This window comes from Ammospiza nelsoni, chromosome 9 (assembly GCF_027579445.1).
Source record: "Ammospiza nelsoni isolate bAmmNel1 chromosome 9, bAmmNel1.pri, whole genome shotgun sequence".
In the NCBI taxonomy this organism is placed as follows: domain Eukaryota; kingdom Metazoa; phylum Chordata; class Aves; order Passeriformes; family Passerellidae; genus Ammospiza; species Ammospiza nelsoni.
Window position 1 is genome coordinate 14,074,437 of NC_080641.1, and position 17,822 is coordinate 14,092,258.

The following is a 17,822-nucleotide window of genomic DNA, read 5'->3' on the forward strand; positions in this document are numbered from 1 at the left end:
AGATGTACAAGAGTAATGTGTTTGGGATAAATAACAGACATTTCTGTCTATATATGCACTAAATGAACTCTTTCAGTTCACAGTGTCTCTGATTAGAAGAAATCATGGGATCTCTATGAGTAATTTTAGCTAAGCATAGAAGTAGTACTGGGAAGACAGGAAAGAAGTTATAGGAAAGAAAATTCAGTAAAATTAGATGAGATTTTTTCCGCAAAAATGCAGTCTTTTGTAATTGGCTATTCACTGCTGATGCCATCACCCAGCTGTTGGTATTCCTTTACTTTTTGGTGTTATCTTTATCATGTTATTTTGACATTGGTTCACATATAATATACGGATACATTTTGATAATGAGACCCTTCTTGATTAATTTTTTGTTGTTGGTAAATATTACTTTATTTATTAGAAGAATTTTATCATGTGCCTTATTAGCTCCTCAGTACATTATGTTCTCATTAAAAAGAAATGCACAAACATCTTGGGTACTGGGTTATATTTCATATCCAATGTTCTATTAAATTCCCACTATGCTTCTTCCCTCAGGAGAGGTTGAAAATTATTCTGTGACAGGTACATTCAATTACATGTTCTGCAGGAAAAAGCACAGTTCCACAGCTGACTACCTCCAGGTTATTATAAGTGAAATTCAAGATTATATTTAGGGAACAGCCTAATTTTAATTCTTGTAATGTGTAGAACAAATGTCAGCTAAATCCACATATGAATTCCTTCTTGAAATCAGCAAGAAAGCAAAAAGAAAAAAAAAAAGAAAGAAGGATCTCTCCAAAAGAAAATTTCTAATCTTGAACAAAGCTTTCTTGTCTTGTCAAATTTTAAACACTGTTTTTTCAGTGGCAGAAGTCTGAGAAGGTAACACTGCTCATGAAGCTTCTCACTGATGAGATTCTTAGAAATAACTCCCCTCAGGTAAAGAATGTCACAAATAGCCAGACAGGTAATAGCTTAATTTTAGTTATCTAAAGCACAGAGCAATGCAGATGAGTTAAATCAGTTATTTGCTAAGAATCACCTTTCCCTCTCTTTGGAGAGTTTAAAGAGATGACCCTTCTGCATGAATTTCACTGTGAATTCCTTTGCAGCTCATCTGATTGAGCACTGGAGGGAGGTGTGTGTGAGGAACTCTGCTTGACTGATGTGTTTTGATAAATGTCACTCACTATTAATTGGCAGAGAGCATCTCTTAGCAGTGGTGGAAGTATGTGGTAAAAGGAGGGCCCTGAAGAGTTCGGGTATATATAGGAGAACAGCTGCTTAATGTTACCACCCCTAACTTAAAAAAACCAAAACTGTACATTGGGTTCAAAATTTCAGATATTAAGAAAAGCAAGTTCTGTCAAAGAGCTTTGCTTCACCCTCTAAATAAATATGGTTTCCTTCTAGCACAGCTTTCTTTGCTTGTTAAACTTATTTATCAAACAGTATGAATGAAAGATAAAAACGAATGGTCAATATTTGCCTACTTAGCTCTCAATAGGTCTTGATCTTTTAGGGCTGAGCCTTGCAGGTAGATAACTCTTTGGGACCACATTGGGATTTGTAACACCCTTCGGACCTGAGCATCCATCTCCGTAGGACACAAAATAACCACATAATAGTCCTGTCAAAACAGAAGAAAAAGGGGAAATAGTCATGGTTAATGTTGCTGGAGAATGAGTCACCAGTAACTTGAGATGTCAAAAATGTCTCAGATAAGACACTGACAGGCAGAATTTATTTCCTCAAAATTTCTCCTTCACATTAATGGGCCTATCCAAACTGCTTCCTGTGCTGCTTGGAAAAGCAAGGATGGTTTGAAGAATCCATAAGTGCACAAATGAAAAGGAGGGAAAAGTGGAACATGGGAGAGGAGAGCTTAGGCCAGGCTGGTGATAGAAATCTCCCCTCCTGCAACACAGAGATTTCTTAAGAAAGCAAAATGTTATTGGATGCAGTGCACCATCTGTATCCTTCAGCTTCTTGGTACACAGAATCATTAAGGTTGGAAAAGATCTCCAAGATCATTGAGCCCAACTCAATTTCAGCTGTGAAGGGAATGTATATGAGCCCTTTTAAATTACCTGTGTAGTATTGGGGCTTTTCTTCTTTGTTTCCAGTGTATCACAGAGCTTGAGTCATTCTTCAGCTTAGTTAACAAAATGTTGTTTCAATTTGTTTTTGTACCTATAAAGAACTGGATTTCTCTGTGCAATTGCTTATGCCTCTTACTAGCTAATTGTTCTGGGGAATATATTGGATTTGGGATTTGGCAAATTGCTGCTCAGCCGTTTGAAGGTTGTATTTGTGTGATTCTTGCAGTGGTTAATGAAGCATGATACCACAGGTAACTTAGCAAAAGACATAGAAAAGGTTTACTAAAAGGGAGAGTGTGTAGCAATGACAATGATAACAAATCCAAATTGATATCTCATAGAAATAAGCTTCTAGATGTTCCATAAGCCATTTGACAAGTTTGCATTACCTAGGGAATATGTGTGCACTAACAAAATCTGTGTATTCTGTCAACATCTTTGTCCTTTGAAGTACATGTATTTATTTCTTAATTTCCACAATTCCAAGAGGATCTTATCTCTGCAAGGCTGTACAATGTGCTCTAGGATGACCCTCCCTAAGCAGGGAGGTTGGACCAGATGATCCCCAGTGGTGCCTTCCAACCTGACCCATACTGTGATTCCTAGCACTGGCAAAAAACAAAGCAAAATGTGAAAACCAAAAGATGTTTTTTAATTGTGAGGATTTTTGGATCCAGTCCCAAAACAATGGGGAAAAATTAAATTGAGTAGCTTTCATTTCTTTTCTGGTTTTTTGGGTAGAATCTAAGGAATTTACATGGAAATATCTGTTTCTAAAAAGATTGGCACAATTCAACAAGACACTATTTCTACCTATTTAGTCTTTTCCCCTCAATACCTCAAATTAAAATGCCTCCAAACTCTGAATCTCAGCTTCTTACTACAGGTATAGGTTCCCAATTCAACTATCTATTCCCAAAATCAGTTTTACAAATTAAAAACATTTTCAGATACTTTTCTTAAAACAAACAAAAAACCAAGCAAAAACCAAAACAACAATCAAACAATGGTTTTGGGCGGGGGGTTTGGGGGATTTATTTTTCCATTCTCAGTACCTGCAGTCTGGGGTGGGCATAGAATTCATTTAAGAAATCCATGAGTAAGTCAATCTTCAGAGAGCTCACACACAGCACAACGTGTTTTTCTGTCTGAGCTCTGTATCTGCTGTAGTTTCCTCCAGACTTTTGCCTCTCCATCCACAAATATGCCAGCTGTTCAAACTGCAAGAGATGCTGACTGTCAGTGAAATAGAGACCAGTAGGTGAGGGCTACAATTCTAGAATGACTTAGCAATGTTGCATTGTTCACCTCACCCCCCCAATGAAAAGCTGCCTTTAGCCCCAATATCTTTTTCTTTGTAAAATGTTCTCTAAGTAAGGTGATCACAAACCACAGCAATAGAGCCAGAATCTATCGCATACAAACAGCAATGAAAATTCATTAAAATACCATAGGAATACACTAAATCACAGGAGTTTAGAAAAGAATGATGGCTGGTACCTTATTCCTTTAAGTATTTTATGCCTCTGAGCTCTCTTTTTCCAGTATTATTACATAATTGCTTCCCTTGTATGAAAAGTTAAGTTTTCACACACATACTGTGAATAGACTTGGAAAGAGGCACCATTTTCTCTTAGTTTGGGCAGTAAATGTTCCCAGAGATTTTATAATGTTCTGAAGGTGATGTTCTGTAAACTCTCTTAACTGCCTTATAATTTTAGATCCAACTTAAATACAAAGCAGCTGCTGATACACAAATTTTGCCTTTGTCAGCTGAACAATATATGCAGGTAAGAGAATAACAGTCTGTAAAGAAACATACAAATACCAGTTAAAGCTTCTTGTAAGTAACACATGCTTAATACTGAGATCAATTTAACTGTATGGCTGTGTGATAGCATCTTTTTCTCCTCCACCTTCCACTGATGGAGAGGCCGGATCATGAATAATAACTGATTTCATTTCATTGCAGGGCTCAGGAGAGAATGCCTCCCACTCCACTATGTGTATGGAAAACTATATGAAGCCCCATTATCGCTACAAAGGTATAAAATAAAGCAGCTAATAATAGGTAAATTTATGTGAAATTCCAGTAGATTCTAGGTTATGTACTGCTCCTGTGGGAGCCTGAAGTATATATCAGAACCACCTTAAGGATGAAATTTCTATGTCCTAGAAAACACCAAATTTCTTAAAGAGAGCACATTTTAGTTTTCACTAGAATCTATATTTTACTAATTTTTCACTGGGTGAGAATATAATTGTGTTGGTGCATATGGCTATGAATGCATACATTCAATATTTAATTAGAGTGTTAAATAACTTCAAGAAAATTAATGCTGAAAGCTTGAGCTTCCACCTTCCCAGGGCTTGCGTGTTGTCTGCCCACACTGAGCTTTAGTTCTCTGCCAAAGAAGCAGAGACTGGAAACTATGGCTGTGTGAGAAACTCTGGAGCTTCATGGTCTAGCAGGTCTGCTGTAAGCTTTGATAAAAATGCAGAGTGTCTCCCCACATCCTCTTTTGCTGGCACAAGGGTGGGTGATCACCCTGTGTGGAACAGTGAACATCCTGGCAGGGTTTCCCATGTAGCCTCAGGGTTTCTGCCATCCAGCCTCACCTAATGAGCTGGAAAACGCTTGGTACAAATTGAACAAAGCTGACTAACTCCTTGAAATACTTGGATTTTCATAAATTGCTCTTTCCCTGTTGAAACTGTTAGAAGTCCTAAACTTAGGCAGGCATGAAAAATTCCTAACTGTGCTGCTGGCTCTGTGTGCATGTGTTCCATACACAGCTGTGAACCCAATTTGCTTGAGTTGCAGATTTAATGAGATTTTTTTTCAAGTTAGCACTGAGCTGTAAGAGTAAGAGAGGAAGTGGAGAGAACCAAGATTAGAAACAGGGAGAGCCTGCAGAGGAAAAGCTGTACTCATAAAGAAAGTGCTGGCTACTGTTGTGGGGTTTTTTGGTAATTGCTCCATTAATAACAAATCCATATCTCAGGATAAAGGAAGGCCTCTGTGGTACATGACTGGTGCAAAAAACTTTCATCAGCACTTAAAAACTGTTATCAATGCCCTGTTTTTTAGTATAAATCTAGAGTATATAGGAGAACATACAGGAACAAGGGAAAAAACCCACAATAGGAGAGATAGATGGTTCTTTTTTCTGACATTTTCTGTGCAATAATAGCAGTAACGATAAATTATTTCAGTTCCTTTGTTTCAAAAACAATTCTAAAGAGAAAACAAATAATCCGCATTTACCTGTATGGGCAACACCACAAGAGCAACACAGATCATAATGACAACAAGCAGCTTTGAAGGCCATATCTTGGGTGTAACATCCCCAAAGCCCACAGTAGAAAATGTCACTATGCAGAAATAAAGGGAGTCAAAGAGAGTCAACCTGTTTCCTGCTCGTTCCAGATGCTGAATTCCACAAATACTACGTAGAAAAGAATGAATAAAGACATGAAAAATAAAAACTGTTCAAGCTTGATGATTATACGTGCAGAAAACTATTTTCAGAATTTATAAATTGCTTAGCAAAGACATTTTTTTCAAAGAAAAGTAAAAATTAGTATCAAACCAGAAGTGCTATATTGTTACAACTTTCAAGAGTCATTTGTAATAAAAAACACATTTTTGATTATTCTAATATGATAGGCACAACTGTTGCTAGGTTGTGCTTAGTGGCTGTTGTGAAGGAGAGGTGGTATATAGAACATCATGGATTGATGCAATTCCTTTCTAAACCAGAACAAAACAGATGGTATAGAGCTGCCACCATTCAACATTTTTTATAGATATGTTTCAACTTTTTCAGGGAGGTTTGCTTGCTGCCATGGCCAAGAAAACTGCACATACAGCTTTCTGTAAATCTGTCTCTCTTTGTGCTAGGCTCTGGCCCTTTCTGTGGCAGAGTTACTGATGTGAACCAGTTCTGAGAGCAGAGTTGAATATTGGGAGGTTTCTTGTGGTACAAATGGGTACTGACTGTCTGGAACAAAGTGAATATGAGAACTGCAGTGTACTGAATTATCAGAGGACAGAGCATCCAGGGTCAGCCTTCAGGTAGAAGTGGGAGGTGGCAACTGGCGAGATTCTGCTCACAGAAAGTACAGAGTAGAAATACGGGGCTGGCTGGGTCTGTAATAGCAGAGCAAGTGGAGTTCATCCCTTCCAGTCACACATTCCTGAGAAGAAGTAAACAGCAGCCCAAGTTAACTGGTAATTACTTTTCCTGGAATCAGCATGATGTGCTTTTGGTTTTGAGAAGCTGTAACAGAATCTCTCCAGAGGTCATCCTGCTATTTCAAACATTGCAAATTTCAAAAATATTTCACTTTGTAAATATGTATCACGGCAAAGAGCTTCCCAAGCTTAAAATATGATCTTCTCTGATACAGTGGAATTACTTAGTTCACTTCAGGCTTTTAAATTATATTCATCTACGTAAAAAAAAAACCCAAAAAACCTCAATGTGTGAACAACCCTGAAAAGCACTTTTCCCCCTTGGAGCTAGCAGGATGATTTCTCCTCAGAGAATTAGATAAATAATTAATAAATCATACCATATTCCTCAGTAATTAATCTAGAACACACTAAATATTATTTCTTCATGTATGGTATCCAGATGGTAAGAGTCCCTCATTAATATCTGCCATGGGAAGACCTTTGCATCACCAGGGAGACCCTGTGTTTATAACAGTGTTAGCAGTTGTTCTTCTTTTCTCTGTTCTGTTCTCCAAATATAATTTAGCTGTGGGCAGTGGCATTTCCAGAACATATGGATCAAATTCCCTGTTTCCTTTTCACAGTTCTAGCATTTGTAGTTTTCACACATCTCAAAATGTTCTAAAAAGGGTGGGCTTTTTTCCCTGTTGTTTGCCTAAGTTTCATACTTCAGTCAGAACTGATATTTATATTCCTATCCAGTTCATCCCACATTTTTCACTGGAGTTGTAATCCAGATCTTCCATTATTTCACTATGTTCACAGTTTTGCTGGAGGTTTTTTTTTTTTTTTTTTTGGTTTTTTTTTAGTAAAAGGATAATTATATTTTTGTCCCTGAAAATACTAACAGAAGGACTGTAAGTAATTATGCTAATGAAGATTTCTTTTGGTCTCAGACAAGGAAGTTTCTCAGCTAAAGCCTTTTCTAGTTTTAATATGAAATAATGAAGTATATTGTAAAGGCACTGAAGCATGGAAAAATGAGCTATTTTAATATCAATATTCACATACGTTATGTTTAGTTTTAAAAGCAGAATGGAAATGGATTTTTAATTCTTTGTTTTTATTATTCCTATTCACCAGTGTGCATTTTCTTCTCTATAGTTGCCTTTTGTGGATATATCCCTAAATACATAACCTTCACTTCAGGAATTAAGCTCATAAGGGCCAGGAAAGCAACAGTTGCACTGAGCCAGGGATATGGTTCCCCTCCAACAGGACTATTACACCACTGCCCTCAGCAGATTAAATATCTGTAGATGTGGTTGTATTGAACCATAATGCATAAGCCTATCATTGGTGGAAATGTAATTTTTCTGGTGCTCATACCTGTGAAATTGCTTGATGTTTGTAAATGCAAAAGGTCAGCTTTACCACCTGTATCTGACAGGATGGATTAAAATATAAAACTTTGGTACCATCAGGCTGTTTTTTTCTAATTTTCAAGGAATTAGTAATGTCTATTTCTTGCTTTTTTTGTAAAATCTTAACATTTTTAATAGCTTAATGATAGAAAAATCCAGATCTTGAATTATTGTTGTTGTTGTTGTTGTTAATAAGATTTCCACAGCCAGCTGAATTGAAATAAGGTAATATACCATGAACCATTTCAGCTTTTTCTAAATGAACAACAGAATTCTAATTGAATTTGGTGAGATCAAGATTTCATTTGATCAGGTCTATCCCCTTACAGTTCTATGTATTCCTATTCCTTGAAGCCATCAAAATAATGTGTCTGATCCAAAATGTGTATTCAAGATGTTTTTCATTGAACTTAGTGGGCATGAGCCAGAACTTCCCACGTTTAGTTAACAATTAAAGTCAGCAAGATGAGGGAGCTGCTTCTTTGCAGAAGAAGAAATTCAGCTCTTTTAACAACTTGTTGATCAAATTTATTTCCTTCCTCAAAATTATTTGCGCCTCATTTGCAGTTGTACCAAACTGTACTTGAAGCCCTCACCCTGTATACAAGGGAATGATAAATCCAAAATCAGGGTACCAAGTCTGGGTGTTTTGGTGCTCTGCTGTTTGTCTTTACTGGAGCCAGAGAGTACCAAACTGCAGAAAAAAAATGATTTTCAAAGAGACAGTCTAATTAAAAATTAAAATATTACCTCTGTGACTACTCTCCCAAGAACATTACACTTTCAGCTCACCAACTATGCCTTTAGAGAAATGTTACTTAGCATTGACAGCACATTCCCACCTGTCTGGGAATTACCTGATTACACTGCAGAGAGTGCAGTGGAACATCAGTGGATACCCAAGAAGCCAAGTCCACATGGATTAGTTATTCCATTCCCCACAGCTCATTGACATCTTTTAATACATCCCAATTCCTAGATAAGTAGTAGTATCAGCTTTCTTTTTCAGAAATGAAGTGTTAATCATTACTTTCAGCATAAATTCTGCATGTAAAAGTACACTTATTTCTTATGTTTCCTGACATAATGAAATGTGCAGTAATTCAGGCTTCATATTTTGGCTGGTTTGATATTTTTCGTGATATTTTTACCTCCTTGTTTGCTTCCTCTTCCTCTTTCATCTCCTGAAGCTAAGTAATTTATTTAGTCATCCTTGGATAAACAAAATTATTTCAAGCAGGAAAGGAATGTACAGTAAAGGCAATGCTAACACCTACTTGTTTTTGTGGGGAAAATAAACCACTGTAATAATCAGTACACAGGGAGTCCCTAGTCAAACATAAGGCCAATTCATCACCTTCTATGCCAATTTTAGGACTCCTGTGAATTCAGGAAGGTTGTCTTTTCACAATGGATCTAAGGGAGGCACTCACAACAAAAAAAAAAATTGCTTCAATGCAGAGATTTAGTATTTTTAAAAAACCCCATAGAAAGCCAAACTAGTGTCTGCTGAAGCAAAAGTACCATCAGAAAATGTATTACAAAGATCCAGGGGATGGAAGTATCTTTCCAAACACTCTGCTACCACTGCACTTTGAAAACAAAAAGTAAAGAGAATAACATGTAATCTCTGAAGATTGGTAATGTTTATTTTGGGTATTATTTGAACATTTGAGAGTTCAGTCTCTGTTTTACTGGAAGCTTTCTTTCTAGTTCCAGGAATCTTTGTTTGCTTGAGTATCTTATGTGCCAAAACCAACTCCTGTTTGTAAATAAGCTGTCTCTACATGCTTATATATAAATAAAATAAATACTGCAGAGTAAAATAATTCCTGAGACAGTTTTTTATCATGCTGCAGAAGCATGTCACAGAAATGGATGTAACAAGAACCATTTGGATAGTATTTTGCAAACACTGTATATTAACTACCCTTATTTATAACCAATTGTTTAGAGTCTATTTGATATCAGTTTATATTTTCATTTGTCAGCATTGACAAATTAATCTGATTTCTACATTTTCACTTTTAGAGAAAATTATTGTTTACACATGCAGCTTCTTGAGGTCTAGAATAATGCACCAGAGGCTGAGCCAAAAGTCAGAGCTCCTTCTGTGTGCTGAGGATTAGGCAGCAATTGCCAGCACTTCCCTTTGGACCTGCACCTTTGAGCTCCACCTTGTGTAATGACTTTGCCATGTTTGCAGCAGCTGGCTGAAGGGCCTGGCTAATGAACGTCTTGAAATCCACATGGATCCATTTTAGCAGATTCAGTGTGACTCTGGGGCAGAGGCTCAGTGCTTCTGTACCACACAAGCTACACCTCAACTCACTCACGAGAGTAGCAATCCTGCTTAAGCAAATGTCCTCAGCAGTTTCTCACATCTAAAACTCTGAACAATTTCCTCATATCTGACCAGAGAATTGTGATGCTAGAAAAAATTAGAAATTAAACTCTCATTATTTGATTGTCCTGTACTGCCAATTGTTGTTAATGTTATTTTAACAATTTATGGGCTTACTATCACAGATTTTTTCTTTTTTCTCTATGAGAAAAATTGGAATTAACTATCAGTCAACAAAACTGTTAACAGACCACTAACTCTAGCAAATATTCATGGGTAAAGTACAAATACAGTGAAATACTGAAGAAAAGGACCATGTTGACTTTCCAGGAAATACAGAGAAGCATTTGAGACATATTTTACCATATTAGTGACTGTAACTGCTTATGGAAACTTCCTCAATCTCTACACCGAAATAAAATGTACCTATAGAACATTTCATTCTTCAGTCTCACTCTAGAAGATCTAATATCTCATAAAAGTCTGATAAATGTATAGAGGTCTTGCTTAAAAAACTGGCAAAAGGTGCTCCCTACTTGCCAAAGATGTTAATATTAAACTGGTGCCAGTCTTAAATCCTTGAAATGAAATTGGTGTTGGGACTAATGCTGTATGTGGAGAATGCCCTGCTTTTTACAGAGGAGAACAGTTTTTCATACTAGAAATTGTCTCTGTGGGGTGTTCAGTCTTCTCTAGAACATCATGTAGAGCCAGATGCAGTTTTGTCCCATATTTTAAAATTAGACATTATGGAACAGCAATTCTCAGTGTGGAGATTTAGTATTCATGTGATCATTAGACATGCAATTTTCACAAACTCCGGGTTGAATACTAATATAACTGGAGTGACATTAAAGTGCATTTTTTTCATTCCCTGTATCAGATACATATGGAAATACTGTCTGTTGACTTCTGAGTGACAATACATGCAGAATGTGAAGGTGTTGGTAATCACCCTACCAGTGACCTAAGAACCTGATGCTTTCTGACAGAAACCCTGACTCTTGTGTAAATAATGAAGAGGCAAACAAAAAGAACAAGGGATATGCAGAAAATGCAGCAAGTAAAAGAGTGAAGCAACAATCACAAAATACTCTGACCAGTAACAAAATGCTAATCCCATCCAAAAGCCCTGAAGATGAGGTTTTGACTTGCTAAAAACCAAATGCTTTTATTTTTTCCAAGCTTGTGCCTCTTCTCAGGTCTTTTCTAAAATGTGTGGGTTTTTTCTAATTTATTTTCTGAAAGCAATTTTCCATAAACAATATTAAAATAGAAAAAAAACCCCACTAGTTTAAGTAGATGTACAACTTTCATAAAGCTAATATGACAGAATTTGGTAAAATAAATCATGTAAAATAAATCATGTAAATAAAATAAAAATTTAAAATTTAAGCATTACAATGAGAAGTTGCTATTTTCACTTTTCATTCCACATAAAAGGTTTTAAAGCTGTAGGAATTACTGAATTTCAAGACAAAAAAATATTAATTGCATATAAGACAGTAAAAGAAATGAGGGAACTGCTGACTGGAAAGACGAAGGTTGGCATGCTGCCTTTAAAGTAAATAGGTAGAGAAATTCCCATGCTGTTCTTAGCTGATAACAACTGATCTAACAAATGCAGCAGATCAGCTGCAAGTTATTGCCTGACAGGACAAAACAGACACTGGACATTGTGGTTTCTTAATATTAATGGACAAAAGTTGTAACAATCTCAGATATTTTTGCAACTCTAATGTAACTTCATCTGACAGTTCAACATAAATCTTTCTATTTTTCCAGATATATTTTTTCAGAGACCAGGATTTAGTTTCATACAACACTGTCCCTTTTTTTTTTTTTTTTTTTTTTTCAGAATCACAATAGGGAAGGGGAAGAGTTGGATTAATTCAGCAGGCCTTGAATCAAACTTTTCAGTTCTGTGGACTTGGAACACAAGCTGAGGTAAGGACGATGAATTTACTTTCACTACACAACAATGCCACCATGTCAGAAATTAATTCAGACTTTCTCTTCAGATGGAAAGGTAATTTTTGTTTGTATTCCAATTTTATCTTTATCCCAAATGATGATGGTTGGTGATACGATTATTACTTACCCATGGTGTCCTTTATAAGCATTTTCCTTCCCCAAAGATCAGAACATTATATGCAGCTAATGGTTGCAAAAGCTCAACTTATAAAAATAAACTCTCCCCCTAGGAACTCATGTGACTTCCAGCAACTGCAGAACATCTTGTTAAGCAGAATTGGGTATTATGAAATGACCAAGTGTATATAAATATTTGTTGAATCTGAGTGAGAACCCTTCTACTCCTGCTGCTGCCTGTGGTGGGATAAGAAGTGGAGCAGCAATTAAAGAGCTCTGGTCGCTGAGGCTGCACTGGCAGGGTGCCTCTGTGGGCAGCCTTCAGCTCAGTGTGTTTCCACAGGCAGGTCTGGCCACACTGCAGCCTCTAAGCTCAAAGGAGCACTTGTATTTGTGTGTGCTTTCAGTCTGCCCCTGAGCTCTGATGGTAAACAAAGTAAAACTTGGCAGCCCAGCTTCAGTGTGTCAACACTGTGGCACCCAAGAGCCTGCTGGAGCCTGAGGCTCTGGTCTGCTCACACAAGGAGTCAGGAACTACTCAGGGAACAGAATCATGCACTCACTCCTTAACCACCAGATACTCCTCACCTGCAGAGTGCTACAGAATCAGGTGACGTTCTATACCTATCCTTCCTTGGGAAGAATAATTAAGTAATCTATTTATAATATTCAAAAATTATATGTGTTGTGCTGGAAAATTCAAATTCAAACCTCTAATTTAATACACCCGATATGTTATGCTTTAGAACATCATGTTTAATGTTTCTTGCAATAGTTTTGAAACACTCTTATGGTGTAACAGTTGTTATGCAAACCACCCACACTCCCTCAATCAAACTGAACTAACAATTGAAAGATTCATTATCTGAGTATTTGTTAAATGTGCATAAGAAAAACCTAACCCAGCATGTAAAATATTCTGTTAGCTACTGACAGAAACCTTTTGTTAATTTTCAACCTAACTCAAGTCATGGCATATTTTAATGTCAAGTGGATTTAATTTTATTGTTAAGTCAAAATTTTCTTCTCATCAGATTTTGAATTTTCATTTGATTTTTAAGGATATTCGTGGATTGTCCTTACACTGACATCCATTTTTACATCTCCTTGACAGCCCTTCATCTGTCTGCACTTTGAGTGCAACTTCTTTTTGCTGCTCTCATTGCTGCTATTGAAACAACTGCTTCAGGACAAGCTGAGTTACCTTACTCCAGCTGCAACACTTTACGGATGCTAGCACCATAAAAAAAAAGAACTTAGAAAATAACAGATAAGTAATATTCAGGAGGAATAGACTTTCTTGTACTGCTTATCCTGCTGTGAAACTCAAACCAATAACAAATACAGGCTGGAGTGGTGTAAAACTTGCAAGTGACTCAAATCAAATGCCTCTTGTCTTATCCCCTTTAACCACAGCCATGAGGCATGCAGCCCTTTGGAAAGCTCTCAAGTGGAATTTCCCTTTCCAGCTTAAATTTCCCGAAACCTGGGGTAATGGGAAACTTTCTATTGGCCTCCCTTCTGGAAACTAAATATAGAAAGATTGTTTAAGATAAAAGGCTGTAGTCAGATCATGTGAGGACAGTGGTGTACATTTCTTGCATTTCAAGATGCCCTGTGAAAACACTGACTCATCAATGGTCATTATTCTCATGGTGAGTGTTTCCCTTCAATATTTTGGCTGTTACATGCACAATTTTGGCATCATTTAAGTTTCTTTCATATGCCTAGGTATTCTAAGTGTTGGTACCTCTGTCAGTGAGGTCACCTCTACAGTAAAGAACAAAGGCCACCAGTTACTGTCAGATCTATAACCTCCCTGTCAACATTAGAAGTAGAAAATCTGGCCAATAATTACAGAGAGAGCTCTGCAGCTTGCCAGCAACGTTTGCTGGATCTGGGCTACAAAAGTAAATGCTCTGCATGTGTGTTCAGTTTGTCCTCAGTGTAGCTGCTAGATTCCATGGCAGTCTTAAGGCAAAGACAGCTCAAACAGGCAGTGAGCTGAATGGAAGCATTTGCTGTGCTGCTGCTTTGCAAGGGGAGTGTCCACACAGCTGCTTAGAGGGGTGGCTGTACGGGCAGACCCAAGAAAAGTGCACTGATATACCCACTCTGTTCCACTTAGAACACTGTCTGCAGATTCCTGATGAGCAGAGTGCAAGATATAAAGGGGTGTATGGAAATGCAGTGCCATCTAAAATATAGCCTGGGTTTTTTTTAAATACTCATATGGTATGCTTTGGCTCTTTTAATTCATAATAATTGTTATTAAAAAAACAGCAGCACACATGAAAATGTGTGCCACATAAATAAATTTTCCTTATTTGTGTTCCTTATGGAAAGGTATTTTTACTTCAGAGTCACCTCCTTGTTGACCTACAGTCTAAGCTGGAGACAACCCTTTGGACAGTGACCAAGGAAACAACTCGCCTGTGAAAAGATATAATTAAGCACCAGACCTAATGCTTAGGTTTGCTAAAACACCAGAAAGGGGGGAAGTGTTAAATAGAGGTTGTGTAATGGGATGAAAATTACAGGAGGTAATCTGTGAGGAGATGAAAACAATATATTCTGTCATACATTACAAGGTAGACTCCTCTGTGGTTGGAGTTCCTGCTTGGAAACCCAGCAATTCTTTTAGCCATGAGCCAGAGAGCTTGTACACCTTGAACTCTCTCACTGTGTATTGTTCACTTTGATCAGCAAGCTCTGGCATTTCACCATCATCATTTTCCTCCTCACTACTGTTAACACTGGTTTCCATTGAAATCCAGTGATTTCAATGACATGTTTTAGTTGAGTGAAAAATCCTGAATTTATTATCCTTAAAGAGTTCGCTGAAAGTCAGAAATTTGTTTTGGGACACCTGCTTTGACAATGTGCTTGCTTGAAGAAAAATTTCCAAGTCTAATAATTTCTTTGGCTGAAATTCAAATGGATCTATACATATTATTCTTTTTAAAAATCATTGAAATCCAAAACCTCACAAGACTCTTGAAATGTGAGGTTTAACTGTTTAACAAACACAAGCATGTTTAGGAAAAAAAATAATGTACATGATTAATACTCATCATCTAAAACAAGGGCACAGAGCAAAAAACAGGAGACAAGTGAGTGAGAAGGGAACTTCATCCAGCAGTCAGGAAAATAGGATTAATGATCACAACACCAGAGAGGTGAAGGCAGGGAGGAAGAAGAAGGAAGATCACTGTGCCTACCAGGACTGACAGCATATTCTATAATCTCTGCTATGTTTTGTCTGGCATGTTTTCCCCTTGATTGCTTATCCCATGGAGAATATTCAGTAAGATTTTATTCCTACCACAAACACACGCACTACAACTTGTAAAATTAGATTTTCACTCTGAATATTCAAGAAGAATATTTCAATATGAAATTTAAGACAAATTTCATATTTGTCTTAAAGTTGGCTGAATATTTTGTGCTTTTCTTTTCTTTTATAGTTTTAGAATACTAGTGAAGTGAACAAAAAGAGATCAAGTGAAGGAGTACAGTTAAAAGATGACCCTTTTGCCACAGGGAGAGGCACAACAGAAGTAAATTTCTTTACTGAGAGGGCATTTGGGCACTGCAAGAGGCTCCCCTGGGAAGTGGTCCTGTCACCAAGCCTGTCAGAGTTCAAGAACCATCTGGACAAAGCTTTTAGTCATATGATTTTGTTTTAGGTAAACCTGTAGGAGCAGGGAGTTAGACTTGATGATGGGTTCCTTCCAACTTGAAATATTCAGTGATTTATCCAATTTTAGTAAATGCAAGTACATGCCCATATGTAGCTGTGCCCTCTCATCAGTAACTTTATTTTTAACTCCTTTGCGTAAGATATTTGCATTTACTTGTTTTTCCTCTGCTCAGCTCTAATGAAAAGAAACTTGCAAAATATTTAAACTGTATTTAAACCAAAAAGCAGATTAAGTGCTCATTCACAGCAGTTGACTAAGGCAGTTGACAAAAGCCAATGGTAATAATGACCTAAAATATAAAAAAAAGTAACTGAAAGAGAACGCCACAAAGAGTTTAGTTCTGAACAAAGCCTGCAGTCCCGGCAGACTGCAATGCATTGGGTACCTTTAAGCAGCCCTGTCTCTGCTGTGATGCCCTTCAGCAGGAGGGAATGCCCTGCTTGCTCTGCAGGGTCATCACAGTGCTCTGTGCCCAGAGGAACTGACAGTCACGTTCCATGCCTGCTGTTAAGTTTGGAGTCTACAAAGTCAAGCTATGGCTTGGTCTTCAGTTTTTACTAATGAACACTGATTATTTTTAGTCACAGCCTTATCGCTGTAACTCAGGCACTTCCACTCTAATATACACTTCTGTATGGCAGAAATGCACAACTTCCAGAAATGTGAAAAAAATACAGCTGTGTTTGTGCAAAGAATGGGGGCACATGTACAGCTTTTGGAATATATCTGAATTCCTTTATAAGTACAGTTAGCTGTTTGACTGAGATAACACAAGTCAACTAATTTACTAACTTTTTAAACTTTTTTTTAGAAGGTTTTAATTGCTAGTGGAAGTACTGAACTCACTAATCAGAGTGCTGTTTATTTGGATTATACCCTAAAAAGTCTATACCTACAAACTACTGGTTTATGTGTATTTATCACCCAAGTGTGACACTCTATGGCTGACTGTGCCTCTTCACTTCTGTGAAAAACATCTGTCTAAACATTATAGTAATTTCCAATGGAATATCAACTATACAGAATAGATTTTTTTAGCGCATTCTAGATGTGATTTTTTTCCTTTTAAAAACCATGGTAAGTGCATTAAAATCCTTCTTTTTAGATGATCTTGTATCACAATCTGATCTCTGTCAAAGCCTCTGAGATGTGCTTTCAACATGCCAAAAAGTTATGCTGAATACAGACACAGAGAGAGGGAATGGTGGCTGGTGTCATGTTATGCTTGTATGGCCAAAGGTATATCAAACAACTTTTTTAACTCTTCTCTTTCTGATTTGAGAAATATGAACTTGGCTAAATTTCACACCCTTAAAACATAGTTGGAATGTGAAAAAGACAACAAAAGTCAACAAAGCACCGAAGAGTTATGCTGATCCCAAATCAGTATAATGCCCACTGGAGAACCAGAATAACTGATGGCATCTGATAACACAGTTACATGTGTTAGCATAAACCACTGCAAACACCAAATCTTTGTAAAGTAAAATAAATGGCTTATCAGCCTAATAAATCAGTCAATGAAAGATACATTTATTTTTTTAAGTCTGCATGCTAATGACAACTTTATTTTTGAGCCAGGAATTGTGAGTGATGATGGTTTGATGCCAGCTACTGAATGGTGAAGTATTTACCATGAACATTCTCAACATAATTGCTCACCATTATTACACTTGGCATTCTATTTGCTACTGTCTACAATGATAGAATAGTTTCAAAGACAGCATGTGAGTATCAAGTTTTTCTTTTTACTGCAAAGAAAAAAATGAAGCTTATGAAATGTAATGCCTTCTTGTAAGGAAAGAGATGGAAGACTGAGGGTTCTAACACTTATTTTGTATATCAAATTGACCCTTTAAGAGGAACTTTACCTGTTTTTATTTAAATCTTCCCAAAGCCAAACCAAAACCTAAGATTTATTTTGCCAGTGTGATCATACAGTATTTCACATCCTGCAGTCTCTGTTACACTCCAGATCAACTTTCATTC

General features: G+C 37.0%; 1 protein-coding gene and 1 long non-coding RNA gene across 2 annotated transcripts in view; one reads left to right on the forward strand and one right to left on the reverse strand.

The window, feature by feature from the left end:
- LOC132076688 (uncharacterized) overlaps positions 1-13,850 on the forward strand; it is a 51,470-nt gene extending 37,620 nt beyond the window's left edge. The window contains exons 12-14 of the long non-coding RNA XR_009418955.1: positions 4,063-4,135; positions 11,897-11,985; positions 13,244-13,850. This is a non-coding gene — a long non-coding RNA (uncharacterized LOC132076688). The remainder of the gene's footprint in view (positions 1-4,062; positions 4,136-11,896; positions 11,986-13,243) is intronic.
- The window catches only part of KCNT2 (potassium sodium-activated channel subfamily T member 2), a 115,298-nt gene that overhangs the window by 47,067 nt on the left and 50,409 nt on the right, over positions 1-17,822 (reverse strand). Inside the window, exons 10-12 of the mRNA XM_059477944.1 lie at positions 5,359-5,539; positions 3,146-3,310; positions 1,482-1,618 (exon numbers count right to left, since the gene is read on the reverse strand). Coding sequence (XP_059333927.1) covers positions 1,482-1,618; positions 3,146-3,310; positions 5,359-5,539 — 483 coding nt within the window. The remainder of the gene's footprint in view (positions 1-1,481; positions 1,619-3,145; positions 3,311-5,358; positions 5,540-17,822) is intronic.